The following is a 20,180-nucleotide window of genomic DNA, read 5'->3' as shown; positions in this document are numbered from 1 at the left end:
GTTTAATATGCGGTGTTGAGTCCATTTCGTTGAGCAAGGAGTAGCTCTTGTCTATTCTATATTTGGCTTGAGGAACTTTATCTGTGCTCATTTCAATCTCTGGTTTTATGCAGCACCCCAACTCACCTTTCCCCTTAAGCAAGCATAAGTTGGTTTTCTAAATTTGAGACCCTGTTCTGTTCTGTAATTCAGTTCCTGTGTAGCCAAGTTTACATTCCGTGTATTACTGATATCTTATGATGTTTCTTTTTCTGTGTGACTTATTTCAGTTAGAATCATCATACCTGAATCCACTCATTGTGCTGCTAAGGGCCTGATGACATAGATTTCATTGCTGAGTGATATTGCTTTGTAAGTAAATACCACAACTTCTTTATCCATTTTTCACTTTCTGCGATGTTGAACTTGTACTGTAAACGAGGTTCTTGTAAACAGAGGCGTCCCAAACTTTGGGGTGGCTGTGTCTTTTTTTTTTTTTTTTCTAAGTCTTTTAAGTTTTATTTAAATAACCTCCAGTGAGAAGAGAGTGGGCCAAATACTACCCCTTCCTTGTAATACCATTTCACCAAGACAGAGTGAGCACAGCCTGCAGGCAGCCTGCAGTGAGAGCTGGGGTGCCTCTCAATGGGGGTGGCCACGACCTCGGCCCCGGCCAGCAGCTGGGGGAACATCCACTGTGGAGCGAGGGTTCTTGATGGTTTCATCTACGGACACAATAAGGCACGCAGCCTCAGAGGCTGCAGTCAGGGCATTGATCCGCACCATAGCTGGCTCCCACACGAAGGCCTCAAAGTTGTCAGCAATGTCCTCATTGTTGATGTCCACGCCATACCACATGCCCCCCTGGGCGTGCCGAGCCCGCAGCTTGTTGAGGATGTTTGTGGCATCAAAGCCAGCGTTGTCACACAGCTGGCGTGGGATAATTTCCAATGCCTTGGCATAGGCCCCAATCAATAGCTGCTGTTTTCCTGGAATGGTCCTTGAGTAATCTCGCAGGTACTTGGAGAGCTCCATCTCAATGGCGCCGCCACCAGCCACCACTGAATCATTCTTGATGGCCCTTCTGACAATCATGATGGCGTCGTGCAGGGACCGCTCTGTCTCCTCCATAAACTGCTCAGCGCCACCACGGAGAATGATAGTACAAGTCTTGGCCTTGGGGCAGCCTTTGAAGAAATTGTACCTCTCGCCTCCAATCTGGGTCTCTTCAAAGACCTGGCAGCGGCCCAGAACATCTGATGACAGAGCGTTCACACTGGTCTGGATGGAGCCTCCGCAAGCCATCATTGTCCTCTTCAGGTCCTCCTCCGGCACTCGGCCAGCACAGAACATGTCCCTGTCAGCAAAGTATTGGGTGGCCACATCCCCAATGGGGAGTTTGGACAAGACGACTTTGGCTCCGGAGTGATGGATCCTCTCTAACTTGTCATAAAGAATGTTCCATTCAGCATCAACGATTGCCTGATAATCCTCAACTGTGTGGACTCTGATTTCCGCATTATCCTTCTCAGCTTTCAGCTCGAGCTCAACATTTAAAAGGGCAATCATTGGATTATGGTACTTTTTGGGTTGCATTTCAAACCCAGCATAAGAGAAAGTCTTCTTGAATGCAACACCAGCTACAAGCTGGGACTCCTCTAGGGCTCCACCCTGAACCTTCTTGATTCCAATCATTTTAAGCTGCAGCAAGTCATCGAGCATCATCACCGCATCCACCACCATCTTAGCGAAGAAGGCTTTCTGCTGGGAGATCAGCTTGGAGCTCAGAGCAGTCACGGCACATTTCTCTAGCAGCTTCCTCTGCTCCACTTTATCTTCCTTCTTCACAGTGACGGCAATCTCTTTGATCTTGTTAACCGCCAACTGAGTGGCAGTGCGGAAAGCTCGGATGATGATCTGTGGGTGCAAACCTTCCTCCACATAGGGTTTCACCTGCTTCAGAAACTCTGCAGCCAGCAGGGTCACTGAGGTGGTGCCATCACCGACCTCAGCATCTTGGGATTTGGCAATGTCCACTAAAGTCTTTGCTGCAGGATGGACAACATCAAGGAGTTTCAGAATTGTGGCCCCATCATTAGAAATTGTTGCTTTGCCTCGGCCATCCACAATGAGCTTGTCCATACCACGGGGGCCCAGGGTAGTTCTTACAGCCTCAGCAATCACCTGGCAGGCACTGATGTTACTTACAAGCTGGGGGATGCCTTGGGAGCTATCAGTCCCCTCTTTCAACAGGATAACTGGTGTGGGCATCATTTTGGAAGCCTATTCAGTGGCCCGCTGCTCCTCTTCTCTGCGCCCGGGCCGCCCAGCAACCCCACAATCCTCCGCGCCAGGGCTGTGTCTTTTTGATTTTAATTTCCCTAAACTATAGGACCATAAGTGGCAGTGCCCTAGGCTCTGTTGCTTTGTTTTTTAGATGTTTCAGGAAACACCATACACTTCTCCCGAGTGTCTGTTGGCAATTTACATCCCGCCCATCAGCATAACAAGGCTCCCAGTTCTCCATGGCCTGTCCTGCCTTTCTGGATTTTACACTTTTTTCAGATGGCCCTTTTGACCGGGGGGAAGTGAGACTTCATTGTAGTGCAGATTTCCTTTGCAAGCTTGCTTGGTTGGCCAAAAAGGGCGTATGCGTTTTTTCCTGAATATATTCAGGAAAAAACGCATACGCCCTTTTTGGCCAAGTGCATCATTGTGGACGTTCTGCCTCTTTTCCTATGCTTTCAATGCAATTCCAGTCTACCTCCTGAAATCGGTTTCCTGCAATTCTGCCCCGCTTTCAAGTCCTCTTGGCAGCCTTACTTCAGTCTATTTTTGGACGATAGCTGTCATTTATAACTCTGCAGGTTTGTGAATTACAGTGCCCCTGAGCTCCTTTCTTCAACTCGCTTTCTTGTGACCTGGCCGCAACACCGCAGGATGGCTTCAGGCCCTAATCTGGTTCCGGCCCGGCATGCTGAGCCTTTGGTTAATTCCTCTTCCTGGTGGGAAATGAGAGTTAAATTTGCCCGTCCAGACACGTGCAGCTAGCCTCTCATTGGTTCTCGCTATTCCTGTTCATCTTCCGCAGAAATTGCAACCTGGGCCAAACAGGAGGTTAAAGGGACTGACTCTCCAAGTCGGGAGAGTGTTAGTAAAGCGTCTGGAATGTTGCACCCGAGTACCAGGGGAGGATAACTGAGACATATTTGAACACGTCTCCCGATCACTTGGTTGATCATACTCTAGGTTCCACATGCATGTTTTAGCTGAAGGAAGAATACCTTAAACCTGGGTAGTTGAAACCCGTGGAATGGGTACCATGCAATATGACTTCAAAGGGTCTTCATTTGCTCACCGAACCTCTCCAATCCTATCACTGCTGCGTTTATGCCCCTGTACACATGCTTGATTCTCTTTCGGAGACATAGCAATCCCTAGGTTTTAAGATACTTACTAGTCAGGTACATTCTTAGGCATTTAATATGCGGTGTTGAGTCCATTTCTTTGAGCAAGGAGTAGCTCTTGTCTATTCCATATTTGGCTTAAGGAACTTTATCTGTGCTCATTTCAATCTCTGGTTTTATGCAGCACCCCAACTCACCTTTACCCTTAAGCAAGCATAAGTTGGTTTTCTAAATTTGAGACCCTGTTCTGTTCTGTAATTCAGTTCCTGTGTAGCCAAGTTTACATTCCGTGTATTACTGATATCTTATGATGTTTCTTTTTCTGTGTGACTTATTTCAGTTAGAATCATCATACCTGAATCCACTCATTGTGCTGCTAAGGGCCTGATGACACAGATTTCATTGCTGAGTGATATTGCTTTGTAAGTAAATACCACAACTTTTTTATCCATTTTTCACTTTCTGCGATGTTGAACTTGTACTGTAAACGAGGTTCTTGTAAACAGAGCCGTTCCAAACTTTGGGGTGGCTGTGTCTTTTTGATTTTAATTTCCCTAAGCTATAGGACCATAAGTGGAAGTGCCCTAGGTTCTGTTGCTTTGTTTTTTAGATGTTTCAGGAAACACCATACACTTCTCCCGAGTGGTTGTTGGCAATTTACATCCCGCCCATCAGCATAACAAGGCTCCCAGTTCTCCATGGCCTGTCCTGCCTTTCTGGATTTTACACTTTTTTCAGATGGCCCTTTTGACCGGGGGGAAGTGAGACTTCATTGTAGTGCAGATTTCCTTTGCAAGCTTGCTTGGTTGGCCAAAAAGGGCGTATGCGTTTTTTCCTGAATATATTCAGGAAAAAACGCATACGCCCTTTTTGGCCAAGTGCATCATTGTGGACGTTCTGCCTCTTTTCCTATGCTTTCAATGCAATTCCAGTCTACCTCCTGAAATCGGTTTCCTGCAATTCTGCCCCGCTTTCAAGTCCTCTTGGCAGCCTTACTTCAGTCTATTTTTGGACGATAGCTGTCATTTATAACTCTGCAGGTTTGTGAATTACAGTGCCCCTGAGCTCCTTTCTTCAACTCGCTTTCTTGTGAGCTGGCCGAAACACCGCAGGATGGCTTCAGGCCCTAATCTGGTTCCGGCACGGCATGCTGAGCCTTTGGTTAATTCCTCTTCCTGGTGGGAAATGAGAGTTAAATTTGCCCGTCCAGACACCTCCAGCTCGTCTCTCATTGGTTCTCGCTATTCCTGTTCATCTTCCGCAGAAATTGCAAACTGGGCCAAACAGGAGGTTAAAGGGACTGACTCTCCAAGTCGGGAGAGTGTTAGTAAAGCGTCTGGAATGTTGCACCCGAGTACCAGGGTACGAAAACTGAGACATATTTGAACACGTCTCCCGATCACATGGTTGATCATACTCTAGGTTCCACATGCATGTTTTAGCTGAAGGAAGAATACCTTAAACCTGGGTAGTTGAAACCCGTGGAATGGGTACCATGCAATATGACTTCAAAGGGTCTTCATTTGCTCACCGAACCTCTCCAATCCTATCACTGCTGCGTTTATGCCCCTGTACACATGCTTGATTCTCTTTCGGAGACATAGCAATCCATAGGTTTTAAGATACTTACTAGTCAGGTACATTCTTAGGCGTTTAATATGGGGTGTTGAGTCCATTTCATTGAGCAAGGAGTAGCTCTTGTCTATTCCATATTTGGCTTAAGGAACTTTATCTGTGCTCATTTCAATCTGGTTTTATGCAGCACCCCAACTCACCTTTACCCTTAAGCAAGCATAAGTTGGTTTTCTAAATTTGAGACCCTGTTCTGTTCTGTAATTCAGTTCCTGTGTAGCCAAGTTTACATTCCGTGTATTACTGATATCTTTTTTTTTTTTGCCGTAACTACCTTTATTGGTATCGCTTGTGTATCAGTTCATCAAAACCTTTGTTTCATATTTCTCGCCTTAATCCCCTGAAAGTTCCAGATGGGCAAAAATACTTTTAAATACGCAGCTGGCTTCTGTCTTATGTGCTTAATATTATACATTTGTTGCTTGTTTTGCACATGTCTATGGCTGCACTACTTGCAAGACGAAAGTCACATATAAAAATACAGACTAATCGAAACACAAAAGTCAGCCATTGTCTAGAATGTGGTTTACAATACAGAGCTTGCAGACAACACAGACTATATATATAAGTCATCTGTCTGAAAACAGAAAGTAGTGTCTCATACTGACTCCGGAGAAAGGTGCTGACACACAGGGAAACTCACTGATGATTCTCCTTTATGTTTATTAGATAGATCAATACCAAATTATTTCACATATATTATATTCAATATCTATATATATATATCTTGTAACCAAATTCTGGTTTAAAAGTCACAAACCAACATGTAAATACAAAATGTTAGGAAGGGTTTAACATACATAGGGGAAAACATGTCTTATGCCTCGCAAAGACTTTCTACAATCTAGCATAAAGGCAAATGTGGTTGAAAAAAAAGGAAATCCATATACAATTACAGAAAAACATTTAGTCAAGCCACCTAATATAAAATATTTCAGATATCATGTCCAAAAACGTCCACGTGTTGCAGAGGTCTCTACAAATCAATTAGAATGACGTCAACAAGATCTGCAAACCGAAGTCTTAGCAAGTAAACGTGACTCATGCTTTTCTCTCTGAGACAATGAGGCTTGATGTTCAGTTAAAGGCAGGTAAACACGACTATGAAGAAACCCTTCTTTACAACAGCTTAACGGTACCCATTTAGGGCAATACACCCGCTTTCCCAGCTATGTGTGCACGCAGTGTTCTGTGATAAAATGACTCAGTTACTTTAAAAAAGCATAAATGGCAAAACAAAATAACCAGAACTCCGCGAAGCTGGTAAAACCACAAAGACACTGAAATCCAGCAACTCCTGAGAGGCTGAGAGATCAAATGAATCATAAAATCTGGATGACTCTGATTTGGGGTTTAACTTTGGTTAAAACTGAAAAGTCTGAAAAGAACCAATGTTTTGGAAGAAGCAGTGTCACTTGTAAACATCCTGCCACCTAACTAAAAGGACGGCCTCTTCTTCTAGACCCACGACTTAATAAGACAGGAAGCTCTCAACACACAGCGCTGGAGAAGATGGATTCCACAAGTCAAACTTGAGTGAAACTGTTCTAATGCAATGTACCAAACACGCGTTTGTTCTTAGGAAAAATTACAAAACTAACAAATATTTTTCTCCAGAATTATAAAAGATAAAATCTATGAATCAGTACTGTTATGTGATTACAGAACAATAGCCAACTGAAAAAAAAAACAAAACACCAACCCACAGGCCGTCTACACCGTCCCCAATCCATTTCCTGCAGCCAGTACTTCCCACCTGCTCTGAGGACTGAGCCTTAGACACCGTTGACTGTATTTAAAGTTGAGTCAACAGTACTCTCTGTCTCTGGGGCAAAAGTAATGCAGCTCATTACTTACACACAACACTTGTTTCATTCTTCAGGACTTTCTTTGACGGGATTACTCAATGTTGGTTACTTTAAAGGTAACAAAAGGTGTCAGAAAAAAATGCCTTGGAATTCTTTTGCAATTCCACAAAGACACCTGGCAATCTGATACGTTCATTCCTCTCCCCATCACAATTTTTGTTTTTTAAAATTACAATTGACAACTCACGTAAGATGTAATTAATTTACTTAAAATAAGAGAGGGCTTTTCAATCAAGTATCCACGTTCCAAATAACTAAAACATTTAGTTAAATCTTTTAAATTAATCTTTTAATAAATCTTTAATTACTCGGTGCCAGTAATTAAGAGGTTGATTCCGTAAAATTCAAACTTGCACATAGGCGTGTCCCACTCAGAAAAGATTTCATACACTTAGCAACTTGTGCTTTTTGTCTCACCTTTTATAAGAAACACAGATTAATTTCAACTTCAGTTTTCCTTTCTGATGCAGACACGTGTACCTTGTGTAAGAAACGGTCTCCAGGCCACCTCCACGTGTAGACCTCAGCATTTCCTGAGAGTGTGAAGTCAACCCCTCCTCCAGGAGACTCTCGCCCTTTTGAGACATTCCCCCTTGCACCTTATGTTTGTCAGACTATGTTTACAGAAATCAGATGACTGGATGAAAACTCTACAGGACAGTCAAGGACAGACGAGAAGACGAGATGCAGAGCGGGAGCCCCTTCCTCCTCCAGTGCACCTGCTGCGGGCAGCCCTCCAGGAAGGCTTGGCCTCCTCCCCTGGACCACAGACTTACTTTTCTCTGTAATAAAGCAGGTAGTACTTCAGGGGATCTGGCAGAGGGAGGCTCAGGACCTTCTCACGCAGGAAGTTCACCGGGGGCTCGGGCTTGGTGTCCGGCGGGGTTGTCACCTCTTCTTCTTGCCGCTCGTCTTCCAGGTCTCTGCAGCTGGTGTCATCAGAGGGGTTGGAGAGCCGACTGGCAAACACCTCTTTGTCCAAAAAGACAATCGTTTCCATTCGGCGGCGGCGAACTCTCCTCCGTTTAAACCTGGGAGTGTTCTTCAGTCCGTTCCCGTTTTTGTTCACAGCTTCCTGGTGGATGACCTTCTTAATGGTGCCCCGGATGGCAATGCGCGCCAGGTCCTGGAGGCTGCGAACCGCCAGGGGTGTGGACAAGTCGTGATTCTCCTGACTCCGACTGGCAGGGCTGGACGAGTGGAGCAAAAGACACAGCCAGAATCTTTTTGGTTTCCCAGGCGGAAGGACCCATCCGAGTTATCTTAGTCAACTTCTCTTCCAGCGGCATGACCAGGACGCCCCCGACTTTGAGGAGGCTCTTCATGTACCCCTCGTGCTGCTTCTGCACGCCTGCCCCGCAGTACACCCGGTCATACTGAGAGCAGCCTGGAGAGATCTCCAGGCAATTGCCGGTGACGAAGGAGGGCTCGCAGAAGTCAAACTTGTCGAAGCTGTCACTCGTCCTGATGAAAAAGTCCAGCTTCTGCTTCGCATACTCTGTCACATCTGAATGGAGTTCCACCCCGTGGTTCACACCAAAAGGACCGAGGATGAGCCCCACCATGGAGCTGAGGTAGCCGGTGCCGCTGCCCAGGTTCAGGAAGGAAAGGCCAGGCTGCAGGTCCAGGGCCTCCATCACCTCCGAATAGATGCACGGAGCAGAGAGGTGGATGTTCCCGTGCTTCCACGCCAGGTCCTTGTACGCGTTCTCCTTAAACTCCTCGAGGTAATAGTCAGCGCGGTCAACAGCTCGGAAGGCCTGCTCCACCAGCTCGGAGCAGATGTACTGCGCCGCCTTCAGATGGTCTATCAGCTCGTCGTTGTCTTCACCAGCACTCACCGCGCCTCCCATCTTCGGGACCGCGCTTACAGAAAGCTGCCGCTGGAGAGACCTCGGGAACCCCCGGAACGCTGGAGGGCGGACCCCCGGGGAGGGGGGAGGGGCGACGGGAGACGCCTGGGACGCGGAGGGGTGTTTATGCTTGGGGGTGGGGAACGAGAGGACAGCGGAAGAGGACAGGAAGACGGGGAGAGGAGAATGCGGCCCTGGGGGAGGGTCCGGGAGCCCGGGACCACGGGAAGGGGAGGGGTGGAGAGGAGGGAGAGAGGGGGAGGGGGCCGAGGGGCCGCACCGCCCCCATACCCCGCTGCAGGTCGGGCCGAGGGCGGCGGCGGCGGCGGCGGCGGCTCAGTACCTCCTGGCTCGGCGGGCCCGAGGAATCGGACGCTGGGCCGCACCTGCAGCTCTTCCGGCGCCCCTCGCCAGTCCGCCTCCCACTACGCAGCCCCGACCTCCGCCCTACTGATATCTTATGATGTTTCTTTTTCTGTGTGACTTATTTCAGTTAGAATCATCATACCTGAATCCACTCATTGTGCTGCTAAGGGCCTGATGACACAGATTTCATTGCTGAGTGATATTGCTTTGTAAGTAAATACCACAACTTTTTTATCCATTTTTCACTTTCTGCGATGTTGAACTTGTACTGTAAACGAGGTTCTTGTAAACAGAGCCGTTCCAAACTTTGGGGTGGCTGTGTCTTTTTGATTTTAAATTCCCTAAGCTATAGGACCATAAGTGGAAGTGCCCTAGGCTCTGTTGCTTTGTTTTTTAGATGTTTCAGGAAACACCATACACTTCTCCCGAGTGGTTTTTGGCAATTTACATCCCGCCCTTCAGCATAACAAGGCTCCCAGTTCTCCATGGCCTGTCCTGCCTTTCTGGATTTTACACTTTTTTCAGATGGCCCTTTTGACCGGGGGGAAGTGAGACTTCATTGTAGTGCAGATTTCCTTTGCAAGCTTGCTTGGTTGGCCAAAAAGGGCGTATGCGTTTTTTCCTGAATATATTCAGGAAAAAACGCATACGCCCTTTTTGGCCAAGTGCATCATTGTGGACGTTCTGCCTCTTTTCCTATGCTTTCAATGCAATTCCAGTCTACCTCCAGAAATCGGTTTCCTGCAATTCTGCCCCGCTTTCAAGTCCTCTTGGCAGCCTTACTTCAGTCTATTTTTGGACGATTGCTGTCATTTATAACTCTGCAGGTTTGTGAATTACAGTGCCCCTGAGCTCCTTTCTTCAACTCGCTTTCTTGTGACCTGGCCGCAACACCGCAGGATGGCTTCAGGCCCTAATCTGGTTCCGGCCCGGCATGCTGAGCCTTTGGTTAATTCCTCTTCCTGGTGGGAAATGAGAGTTAAATTTGCCCGTCCAGACACCTCCAGCTAGCCTCTCATTGGTTCTCGCTATTCCTGTTCATCTTCCGCAGAAATTGCAAACTGGGCCAAACAGGAGGTTAAAGGGACTGACTCTCCAAGTGGGGAGAGTGTTAGTAAAGCGTCTGGAATGTTGCACCCGAGTACCAGGGGAGGAAAACTGAGACATATTTCAACACGTCTCCCGTTCACATGGTTGATCATACTTGGGTTCCACATGCATGTTTTAGCTGAAGGAAGAATACCTTAAACCTGGGTAGTTGAAACCCGTGGAATGGGTACCATGCAATATGACTTCAAAGGGTCTTCATTTGCTCACCGAACCTCTCCAATCCTATCACTGCTGCGTTTATGCCCCTGTACACATGCTTGATTCTCTTTCAGAGACATAGCAATCCATAGGTTTTAAGATACTTACAAGTCAGGTACATTCTTAGGCGTTTAATATGCGGTGTTGAGTCCATTTCGCTGAGCAAGGAGTAGCTCTTGTCTATTCCATATTTGGCTTAAGGAACTTTATCTGTGCTCATTTCAATCTCTGGTTTTATGCAGCACCCCAACTCACCTTTACCCTTAAGCAACATAAGTTGTTTTTCTAAATGTGAGACCCTTTTCTGTTCTGTAATTCAGTTCCTGTGTAGCCAAGTTTCCATTCCGTGTATTACTGATATCTTATGATGTTTCTTTTTCTGTGTGACTTATTTCAGTTAGAATCATCATACCTGAATCCACTCATTGTGTTGCTAAGGGCCTGATGACATAGATTTCATTGCTGAGTGTTATTGTTTTGTAAGTGAATACCACAACTTCTTTATCCATTTTTCACTTTCTGCGATGTTGAACTTGTACTGTAAACGAGGTTCTTGTAAACAGAGCCGTTCCAAACTTTGGGGTGGCTGTGTCTTTTTGATTTTAATTTCCCTAAGCTATAGGACCATAAGTGGAAGTGCCCTAGGCTCTGTTGCTTTGTCTTTTAGATGTTTCAGGAAACACCATACACTTCTCCCAAGTGTCTGTTGGTAATTTACATCCCGCCCATCAGCATAACAAGGCTCCCAGTTCTCAATGGCCTGTTGCATTTCTGGATTTTATACTTTTTTCAGATGGCCCTTTTGACCGGGGGGAAGTGAGACTTCATTGTAGTGCAGATTTCCTTTGCAAGCTTGCTTGGTTGGCCAAAAAGGGCGTATGCGTTTTTTCCTGAATATATTCAGGAAAAAACGCATACGCCCTTTTTGGCCAAGTGCATCATTGTGGACATTCTGCCTCTTTTCCTATGCTTTCAATGCAATTCCAGTCTACCTCCTGAAATCGGTTTCCTGCAATTCTGCCCCGCTTTCAAGTCCTCTTGGCAGCCTTACTTCAGTCTATTTTTGGACGATAGCTGTCATTTATAACTCTGCAGGTTTGTGAATTACAGTGCCCCTGAGCTCCTTTCTTCAACTCGCTTTCTTGTGACCTGGCCGCAACACCGCAGGATGGCTTCAGGCCCTAATCTGGTTCCGGTACGGCACGCTGAGCCTTTGGTTATTTCCTCTTCCTGGTGGGAAATGAGAGTTAAATTTGCCCGTCCAGACACCTCCAGCTAGCCTCTCATTGGTTCTCGCTATTCCTGTTCATCTTCCGCAGAAATTGCAAACTGGGCCAAACAGGAGGTTAAAGGGACTGACTCTCCAAGTGGGGAGAGTGTTAGTAAAGCGTCTGGAATGTTGCACCCGAGTACCAGGGGAGGAAAACTGAGACATATTTCAACACGTCTCCCGTTCACATGGTTGATCATACTTGGGTTCCACATGCATGTTTTAGCTGAAGGAAGAATACCTTAAACCTGGGTAGTTGAAACCCGTGGAATGGGTACCATGCAATATGACTTCAAAGGGTCTTCATTTGCTCACCGAACCTCTCCAATCCTATCACTGCTGCGTTTATGCCCCTGTACACATGCTTGATTCTCTTTCAGAGACATAGCAATCCATAGGTTTTAAGATACTTACAAGTCAGGTACATTCTTAGGCGTTTAATATGCGGTGTTGAGTCCATTTCGCTGAGCAAGGAGTAGCTCTTGTCTATTCCATATTTGGCTTAAGGAACTTTATCTGTGCTCATTTCAATCTCTGGTTTTATGCAGCACCCCAACTCACCTTTACCCTTAAGCAACATAAGTTGTTTTTCTAAATGTGAGACCCTTTTCTGTTCTGTAATTCAGTTCCTGTGTAGCCAAGTTTCCATTCCGTGTATTACTGATATCTTATGATGTTTCTTTTTCTGTGTGACTTATTTCAGTTAGAATCATCATACCTGAATCCACTCATTGTGTTGCTAAGGGCCTGATGACATAGATTTCATTGCTGAGTGTTATTGTTTTGTAAGTGAATACCACAACTTCTTTATCCATTTTTCACTTTCTGCGATGTTGAACTTGTACTGTAAACGAGGTTCTTGTAAACAGAGCCGTTCCAAACTTTGGGGTGGCTGTGTCTTTTTGATTTTAATTTCCCTAAGCTATAGGACCATAAGTGGAAGTGCCCTAGGCTCTGTTGCTTTGTCTTTTAGATGTTTCAGGAAACACCATACACTTCTCCCAAGTGTCTGTTGGTAATTTACATCCCGCCCATCAGCATAACAAGGCTCCCAGTTCTCAATGGCCTGTTGCATTTCTGGATTTTATACTTTTTTCAGATGGCCCTTTTGACCGGGGGGAAGTGAGACTTCATTGTAGTGCAGATTTCCTTTGCAAGCTTGCTTGGTTGGCCAAAAAGGGCGTATGCGTTTTTTCCTGAATATATTCAGGAAAAAACGCATACGCCCTTTTTGGCCAAGTGCATCATTGTGGACATTCTGCCTCTTTTCCTATGCTTTCAATGCAATTCCAGTCTACCTCCTGAAATCGGTTTCCTGCAATTCTGCCCCGCTTTCAAGTCCTCTTGGCAGCCTTACTTCAGTCTATTTTTGGACGATAGCTGTCATTTATAACTCTGCAGGTTTGTGAATTACAGTGCCCCTGAGCTCCTTTCTTCAACTCGCTTTCTTGTGACCTGGCCGCAACACCGCAGGATGGCTTCAGGCCCTAATCTGGTTCCGGTACGGCACGCTGAGCCTTTGGTTATTTCCTCTTCCTGGTGGGAAATGAGAGTTAAATTTGCCCGTCCAGACACCTCCAGCTAGCCTCTCATTGGTTCTCGCTATTCCTGTTCATCTTCCGCAGAAATTGCAAACTGGGCCAAACAGGAGGTTAAAGGGACTGACTCTCCAAGTGGGGAGAGTGTTAGTAAAGCGTCTGGAATGTTGCACCCGAGTACCAGGGGAGGAAAACTGAGACATATTTGAACACGTCTCCCGATCACATGGTTGATCATACTCTAGGTTCCACATGCATGTTTTAGCTGAAGGAAGAATACCTTAAACCTGGGTAGTTGAAACCCGTGGAATGGGTACCATGCAATATGAATTCAAAGGGTCTTCATTTGCTCACCGAACCTCTCCAATCCTATCACTGCTGCGTTTATGACCCTGTACACATGCTTGATTCTCTTTCGGAGACATAGCAATCCATAGGTTTTAAGATACTTACTAGTCAGGTACATTCTTAGGCGTTTAATATGGGGTGTTGAGTCCATTTCGTTGAGCAAGGAGTAGCTCTTGTCTATTCCATATTTGGCTTAAGGAACTTTATCTGTGCTCATTTCAATCTCTGGTTTTATGCAGCACCCCAACTCACCTTTCCCCTTAAGCAAGCAGAAGTTGGTTTTCTAAATTTGAGACCCTGTTCTGTTCTGTAATTCAGTTCCTGTGTAGCCAAGTTTACATTCCGTGTATTACTGATATCTTATGATGTTTCTTTTTCTGTGTGACTTATTTCAGTTAGAATCATCATACCTGAATCCACTCATTGTGCTGCTAAGGGCCTGATGACACAGATTTCATTGCTGTGTGATATTGCTTTGTAAGTAAATACCACAACTTCTTTATCCATTTTTCACTTTCTGCGATGTTGAACTTGTACTGTAAACGAGGTTCTTGTAAACAGAGCCGTTCCAAACTTTGGGGTGGCTGTGTCTTTTTGATTTTGATTTCCCTAAGCTATAGGACCACAAGTGGCAGTGCCCTAGGCTCTGTTGCTTTGTTTTTTAGATGTTTCAGGAAACACCATACACTTCTCCCGAGTGTCTGTTGGCAATTTACATCCCGCCCATCAGCATAACAAGGCTCCCAGTTCTCCATGGCCTGTCCTGCCTTTCTGGATTTTACACTTTTTTCAGATGGCCCTTTTGACCGTGGGGAAGTGAGACTTCATTGTAGTGCAGATTTCCTTTGCAAGCTTGCTTGGTTGGCCAAAAAGGGCGTATGCGTTTTTTCCTGAATATATTCAGGAAAAATCTCATACGCCCTTTTTGGCCAAGTGCATCATTGTGGACGTTCTGCCTCTTTTCCTATGCTTTCAATGCAATTCCAGTCTACCTCCTAAAATCAGTTTCCTGCAATTCTGCCCCGCTTTCAAGTCCTCTTGGCAGCCTTACTTCAGTCTATTTTTGGACGATAGCTGTCATTTATAACTCTGCAGGCTTGTGAATTACAGTGCCCCTGAGCTCCTTTCTTCAACTCGCTTTCTTGTGAGCTGGCCGCAACACCGCAGGATGGCTTCAGGCCCTAATCTGGTTCCGGCACGGCACGCTGAGCCTTTGGTTAATTCCTCTTCCTGGTGGGAAATGAGAGTTAAATTTGCCCGTCCAGACACCTCCAGCTAGTCTCTCATTGGTTCTCGCTATTCCTGTTCATCTTCCGCAGAAATTGCAAACGGGGCCAAACAGGAGGTTAAAGGCGCTGACTCTCCAAGTGGGGAGAGTGTTAGTAAAGCGTCTGGAATGTTGCACCCGAGTACCAGGGGAGGAAACCTGAGACATATTTGAACACGTCTCCCGTTCACACGGTTGATCATACTCTGGGTTCCACATGCATGTTTTAGCTGAAGGAAGAATACCTTAAACCTGGAGAGTTGAGACCCGTGGAATGGGTACCATGCAATATGTCTTCAAAGGGTCTTCATTTGCTCACCGAACCTCTCCAATCCTATCACTGCTGCGTTTATGCCCCTGTACACACGCTTGATTCTCTTTTGGAGATAGCAATCCATAGGTTTTAAGAAACTTACTAGTCAGGTACATTCTTAGGCGTTTAATATGGGGTGTTGAGTCCATTTCGTTGAGCAAGGAGTAGCTCTTGTCTATTCCATATTTGGCTTAAGGAACTTTATCTGTGCTCATTTCAATCTCTGGTTTTATGCAGCACCACAACTCACCTTTCCCCTTAAGCAAGCATAAGTTGGTTTTCTAAATTTGAGACCCTGTTCTGTTTTGGAATTCAGTTCCTGTGTAGCCAAGTTTACATTCCGTGTATTAGTGATATCTTATGATGTTTCTTTTTCTGTGTGACTTATTTCAGTTAGAATCATCGTACCTGAATCCACTCATTATGCTGCTACGGGCCTGATGACATAGATTTCATTGCTGAGTGATACTGCATTGTACGTAAGTACCACAAGTTCTTTATCCATTTTTCACTTTCTGTGATATTGATCTTGTACGGTAAACGAGGTTGTTGTAAACAGAGGCGTCCCAAACTTTGGGGTGGCTGTGTCTTTTTGATTTTAATTTCCCTAAGCTATAGGACCATAAGTGGAAGTGCCCTAGGCTCTGTTGCTTTGTCTTTTAGATGTTTCAGGAAACACCATACACTTCTCCCGAGTGGTTGTTGGCAATTTACATCCCGCCCATCAGCATAACAAGGCTCCCAGTTCTCCATGGCCTGTCCTGCCTTTCTGGATTTTACACTTTTTTCAGATGGCCCTTTTGACCGGGGGGAAGTGAGACTTCATTGTAGTGCAGATTTCCTTTGCAAGCTTGCTTGGTTGGCCAAAAAGGGCGTATGCGTTTTTTCCTGAATATATTCAGGAAAAAACGCATACGCCCTTTTTGGCCAAGTGCATCATTGTGGACGTTCTGCCTCTTTTCCTATGCTTTCAATGCAATTCCAGTCTACCTCCTGAAATCGGTTTCCTGCAATTCTGCCCTGCTTTCAAGTCCTCTTGGCAGCCTTACTTCAGTCTATTTTTGGACGATAGCTGTCATTTATAACTCTGCAGGTTTGTGAATTACAGTGTCCCTGAGCTCCTTTCTTCAACTCGCTTTCTTGTGAGCTGGCCGCAACACCGCAGGATGGCTTCAGGCCCTAATCTGGTTCTGGCACGGCATGCTGAGCCTTTGGTTATTTCCTCTTCCTGGTGGGAAATAAGAGTTAAATTTGCCCGTCCAGACACCTCCAGCTAGTCTCTCATTGGTTCTCGCTATTCCTGTTCATCTTCCGCAGAAATTGCAAACTGGGCCAAACAGGAGGTTAAAGGCGCTGACTCTCCAAGTGGGGAGAGTGTTAGTAAAGCGTCTGGAATGTTGCACCCGAGTACCAGGGGAGGAAAACTGAGACATATTTGAACACGTCTCCCGTTCACACGGTTGATCGTACTCTGGGTTCCACATGCATGTTTTAGCTGAAGGAAGAATACCTTAAACCTGGAGAGTTGAGACCCGTGGAATGGGTACCATGCAATATGACTTCAAAGGGTCTTCATTTGCTCACCGAACCTCTTCAATCCTATCACTGCTGCGTTTATGCCCCTGTACACACGCTTGATTCTCTTTTGGAGACATAGCAATCCATAGGTTTTAAGATACTTACTAGTCAGGTACATTCTTAGGCGTTTAATATGGGGTGTTGAGTCCATTTCGTTGAGCAAGGAGTAGCTCTTGTCTATTCCATATTTGGCTTAAGGAACTTTATCTGTGCTCATTTCAATCTCTGGTTTTATGCAGCACCCCAACTCACCTTTACCCTTAAGCAAGCATAAGTTGGTTTTCTAAATTTGCGACCCTGTTCTGTTTTGGAATTCAGTTCCTGTGTAGCCAGGTTTACATTCCGTGTATTAGTGATATCTTATGATGTTTCTTTTTCTGTGTGACTTATTTCAGTTAGAATCATCGTACCTGAATCCACTCATTGTGCTGCTAAGGGCCTGATGACACAGATTTCATTGCTGAGTGATATTGCTTTGTAAGTAAATACCACAACTTCTTTATCCATTTTTCACTTTCTGCGATGTTGAACTTGTACTGTAAACGAGGTTCTTGTAAACAGAGGCGTCCCAAACTTTGGGGTGGCTGTGTCTTTTTGATTTTGACTTCCCTAAGCTATAGGACCACAAGTGGCAGTGCCCTAGGCTCTGTTGCTTTGTTTTTTAGATGTTTCAGGAAACACCATACACTTCTCCCGAGTGTCTGTTGGCAATTTACATCCCGCCCATCAGCATAACAAGGCTCCCAGTTCTCCATGGCCTGTCCTGCCTTTCTGGATTTTACACTTTTTTCAGATGGCCCTTTTGACCGGGGGGAAGTGAGACTTCATTGTAGTGCAGATTTCCTTTGCAAGCTTGCTTGGTTGGCCAAAAAGGGCGTATGCGTTTTTTCCTGAATATATTCAGGAAAAAACGCATACGCCCTTTTTGGCCAAGTGCATCATTGTGGACGTTCTGCCTCTTTTCCTATGCTTTCAATGCAATTCCAGTCTACCTCCTGAAATCGGTTTCCTGCAATTCTGCCCCGCTTTCAAGTCCTCTTGGCAGCCTTACTTCAGTCTATTTTTGGACGATAGCTGTCATTTATAACTCTGCAGGCTTGTGAATTACAGTGCCCCTGAGCTCCTTTCTTCAACTCGCTTTCTTGTGAGCTGGCCGCAACACCGCAGGATGGCTTCAGGCCCTAATCTGGTTCCGGCACGGCACGCTGAGCCTTTGGTTAATTCCTCTTCCGGGTGGGAAATGAGAGTTAAATTTGCCCGTCCAGACACCTCCAGCTAGTCTCTCATTGGTTCTCACTATTCCTGTTCATCTTCCGCAGAAATTGCAAACTGGGCCAAACAGGAGGTTAAAGGCGCTGACTCTCCAAGTGGGGAGAGTGTTAGTAAAGCGTCTGGAATGTTGCACCCGAGTACCAGGGGAGGAAACCTGAGACATATTTGAACACGTCTCCCGTTCACACGGTTGATCATACTCTGGGTTCCACATGCATGTTTTAGCTGAAGGAAGAATACCTTAAACCTGGAGAGTTGAGACCCGTGGAATGGGTACCATGCAATATGTCTTCAAAGGGTCTTCATTTGCTCACCGAACCTCTCCAATCCTATCACTGCTGCGTTTATGCCCCTGTACACACGCTTGATTCTCTTTTGGAGACATAGCAATCCATAGGTTTTAAGATACTTACTAGTCAGGTACATTCTTAGGGGTTTAATATGGGGTGTTGAGTCTATTTCGTTGAGCAAGGAGTAGCTCTTGTCTATTCCATATTTGGCTTAAGGAACTTTATCTGTGCTCATTTCAATCTCTGGTTTTATGCAGCACCCCAACTCACCTTTCCCCTTAAGCAAGCATAAGTTGGTTTTCTAAATTTGAGACCCTGTTCTGTTTTGGAATTCAGTTCCTGTGTAGCCAAGTTTACATTCCGTGTATTAGTGATATCTTATGATGTTTCTTTTTCTGTGTGACTTATTTCAGTTAGAATCATCGTACCTGAATCCACTCATTATGCTGCTACGGGCCTGATGACATAGATTTCATTGCTGAGTGATACTGCATTGTACGTAAGTACCACAAGTTCTTTATCCATTTTTCACTTTCTGTGATATTGATCTTGTACGGTAAACGAGGTTGTTGTAAACAGAGGCGTCCCAAACTTTGGGGTGGCTGTGTCTTTTTGATTTTAATTTCCCTAAGCTATAGGACCATAAGTGGAAGTGCCCTAGGCTCTGTTGCTTTGTCTTTTAGATGTTTCAGGAAACACCATACACTTCTCCCGAGTGGTTGTTGGCAGTTTACATCCCGCCCATCAGCATAACAAGGCTCCCAGTTCTCCATGGCCTGTCCTGCCTTTCTGGATTTTACACTTTTTTCAGATGGCCCTTTTGACCGGGGGGAAGTGAGACTTCATTGTAGTGCAGATTTCCTTTGCAAGCTTGCTTGGTTGGCCAAAAAGGGCGTATGCGTTTTTTCCTGAATATATTCAGGAAAAAACGCATACGCCCTTTTTGGCCAAGTGCATCATTGTGGACGTTCTGCCTCTTTTCCTATGCTTTCAATGCAATTCCAGTCTACCTCCTGAAATCGGTTTCCTGCAATTCTGCCCTGCTTTCAAGTCCTCTTGGCAGGCTTACTTCAGTCTATTTTTGGACGATAGCTGTCATTTATAACTCTGCAGGTTTGTGAATTACAGTGCCCCTGAGCTCCTTTCTTCAACTCGCTTTCTTGTGAGCTGGCCGCAACACCGCAGGATGGCTTCAGGCCCTAATCTTGTTCCGGCACGGCATGCTGAGCCTTTGGTTATTTCCTCTTCCTGGTGGGAAATAAGAGTTAAACTTGCCCGTCCAGACACCTCCAGCTAGTCTCTCATTGGTTCTCGCTATTCCTGTTCATCTTCCGCAGAAATTGCAAACTGGGCCAAACAGGAGGTTAAAGGCGCTGACTCTCCAAGTGGGGAGAGTGTTAGTAAAGCGTCTGGAATGTTGCACCCGAGTACCAGGGGAGGAAAACTGAGACATATTTGAACACGTCTCCCGTTCACACGGTTGATCGTACTCTGGGTTCCACATGCATGTTTTAGCTGAAGGAAGAATACCTTAAACCTGGAGAGTTGAGACCCGTGGAATGGGTACCATGCAATATGACTTCAAAGGGTCTTCATTTGCTCACCGAACCTCTTCAATCCTATCACTGCTGCGTTTATGCCCCTGTACACACGCTTGATTCTCTTTTGGAGACATAGCAATCCATAGGTTTTAAGATACTTACTAGTCAGGTACATTCTTAGGCGTTTAATATGGGGTGTTGAGTCCATTTCGTTGAGCAAGGAGTAGCTCTTGTCTATTCCATATTTGGCTTAAGGAACTTTATCTGTGCTCATTTCAATCTCTGGTTTTATGCAGCACCCCAACTCACCTTTACCCTTAAGCAAGCATAAGTTGGTTTTCGAAATTTGC

General features: G+C 45.5%; 2 protein-coding genes and 1 long non-coding RNA gene across 3 annotated transcripts in view; 1 reads left to right on the top strand and 2 right to left on the bottom strand.

Annotated features, from left to right (window-relative positions):
• The window catches only part of LOC307181363, an 87,575-nt gene that overhangs the window by 22,345 nt on the left and 45,050 nt on the right, over positions 1-20,180 (top strand). The window lies entirely within an intron of this gene.
• Positions 364-2,327, bottom strand: LOC307181361 (T-complex protein 1 subunit eta). The gene has a single exon (XM_079946622.1). It carries the CDS (start codon positions 2,251-2,253, stop codon positions 622-624), a length of 1,632 nt encoding a protein of 543 aa, XP_079802748.1. The 5' UTR covers positions 2,254-2,327; the 3' UTR covers positions 364-621.
• LOC307181362 (protein-L-isoaspartate O-methyltransferase domain-containing protein 2-like) lies at positions 7,591-8,954 on the bottom strand. The gene has a single exon (XM_079946623.1). It carries the CDS (start codon positions 8,737-8,739, stop codon positions 7,978-7,980), a length of 762 nt encoding a protein of 253 aa, XP_079802749.1. The 5' UTR covers positions 8,740-8,954; the 3' UTR covers positions 7,591-7,977.

The sequence above is a fragment of the Stenella coeruleoalba genome (assembly GCF_951394435.1).
Source record: "Stenella coeruleoalba genome assembly, contig: scaffold_283, whole genome shotgun sequence".
NCBI lineage: Eukaryota > Metazoa > Chordata > Mammalia > Artiodactyla > Delphinidae > Stenella > Stenella coeruleoalba.
This window is presented reverse-complemented; position numbering and strand designations above follow the sequence as displayed.

Coding starts and splice junctions, on each gene's coding strand:
- LOC307181361 (XM_079946622.1), bottom strand. CDS start 2,253: ATGATGCCCACACCAGTTATCCTGTTGAAAGAGGGGACTGATAGCTCC.
- LOC307181362 (XM_079946623.1), bottom strand. CDS start 8,739: ATGGGAGGCGCGGTGAGTGCTGGTGAAGACAACGACGAGCTGATAGAC.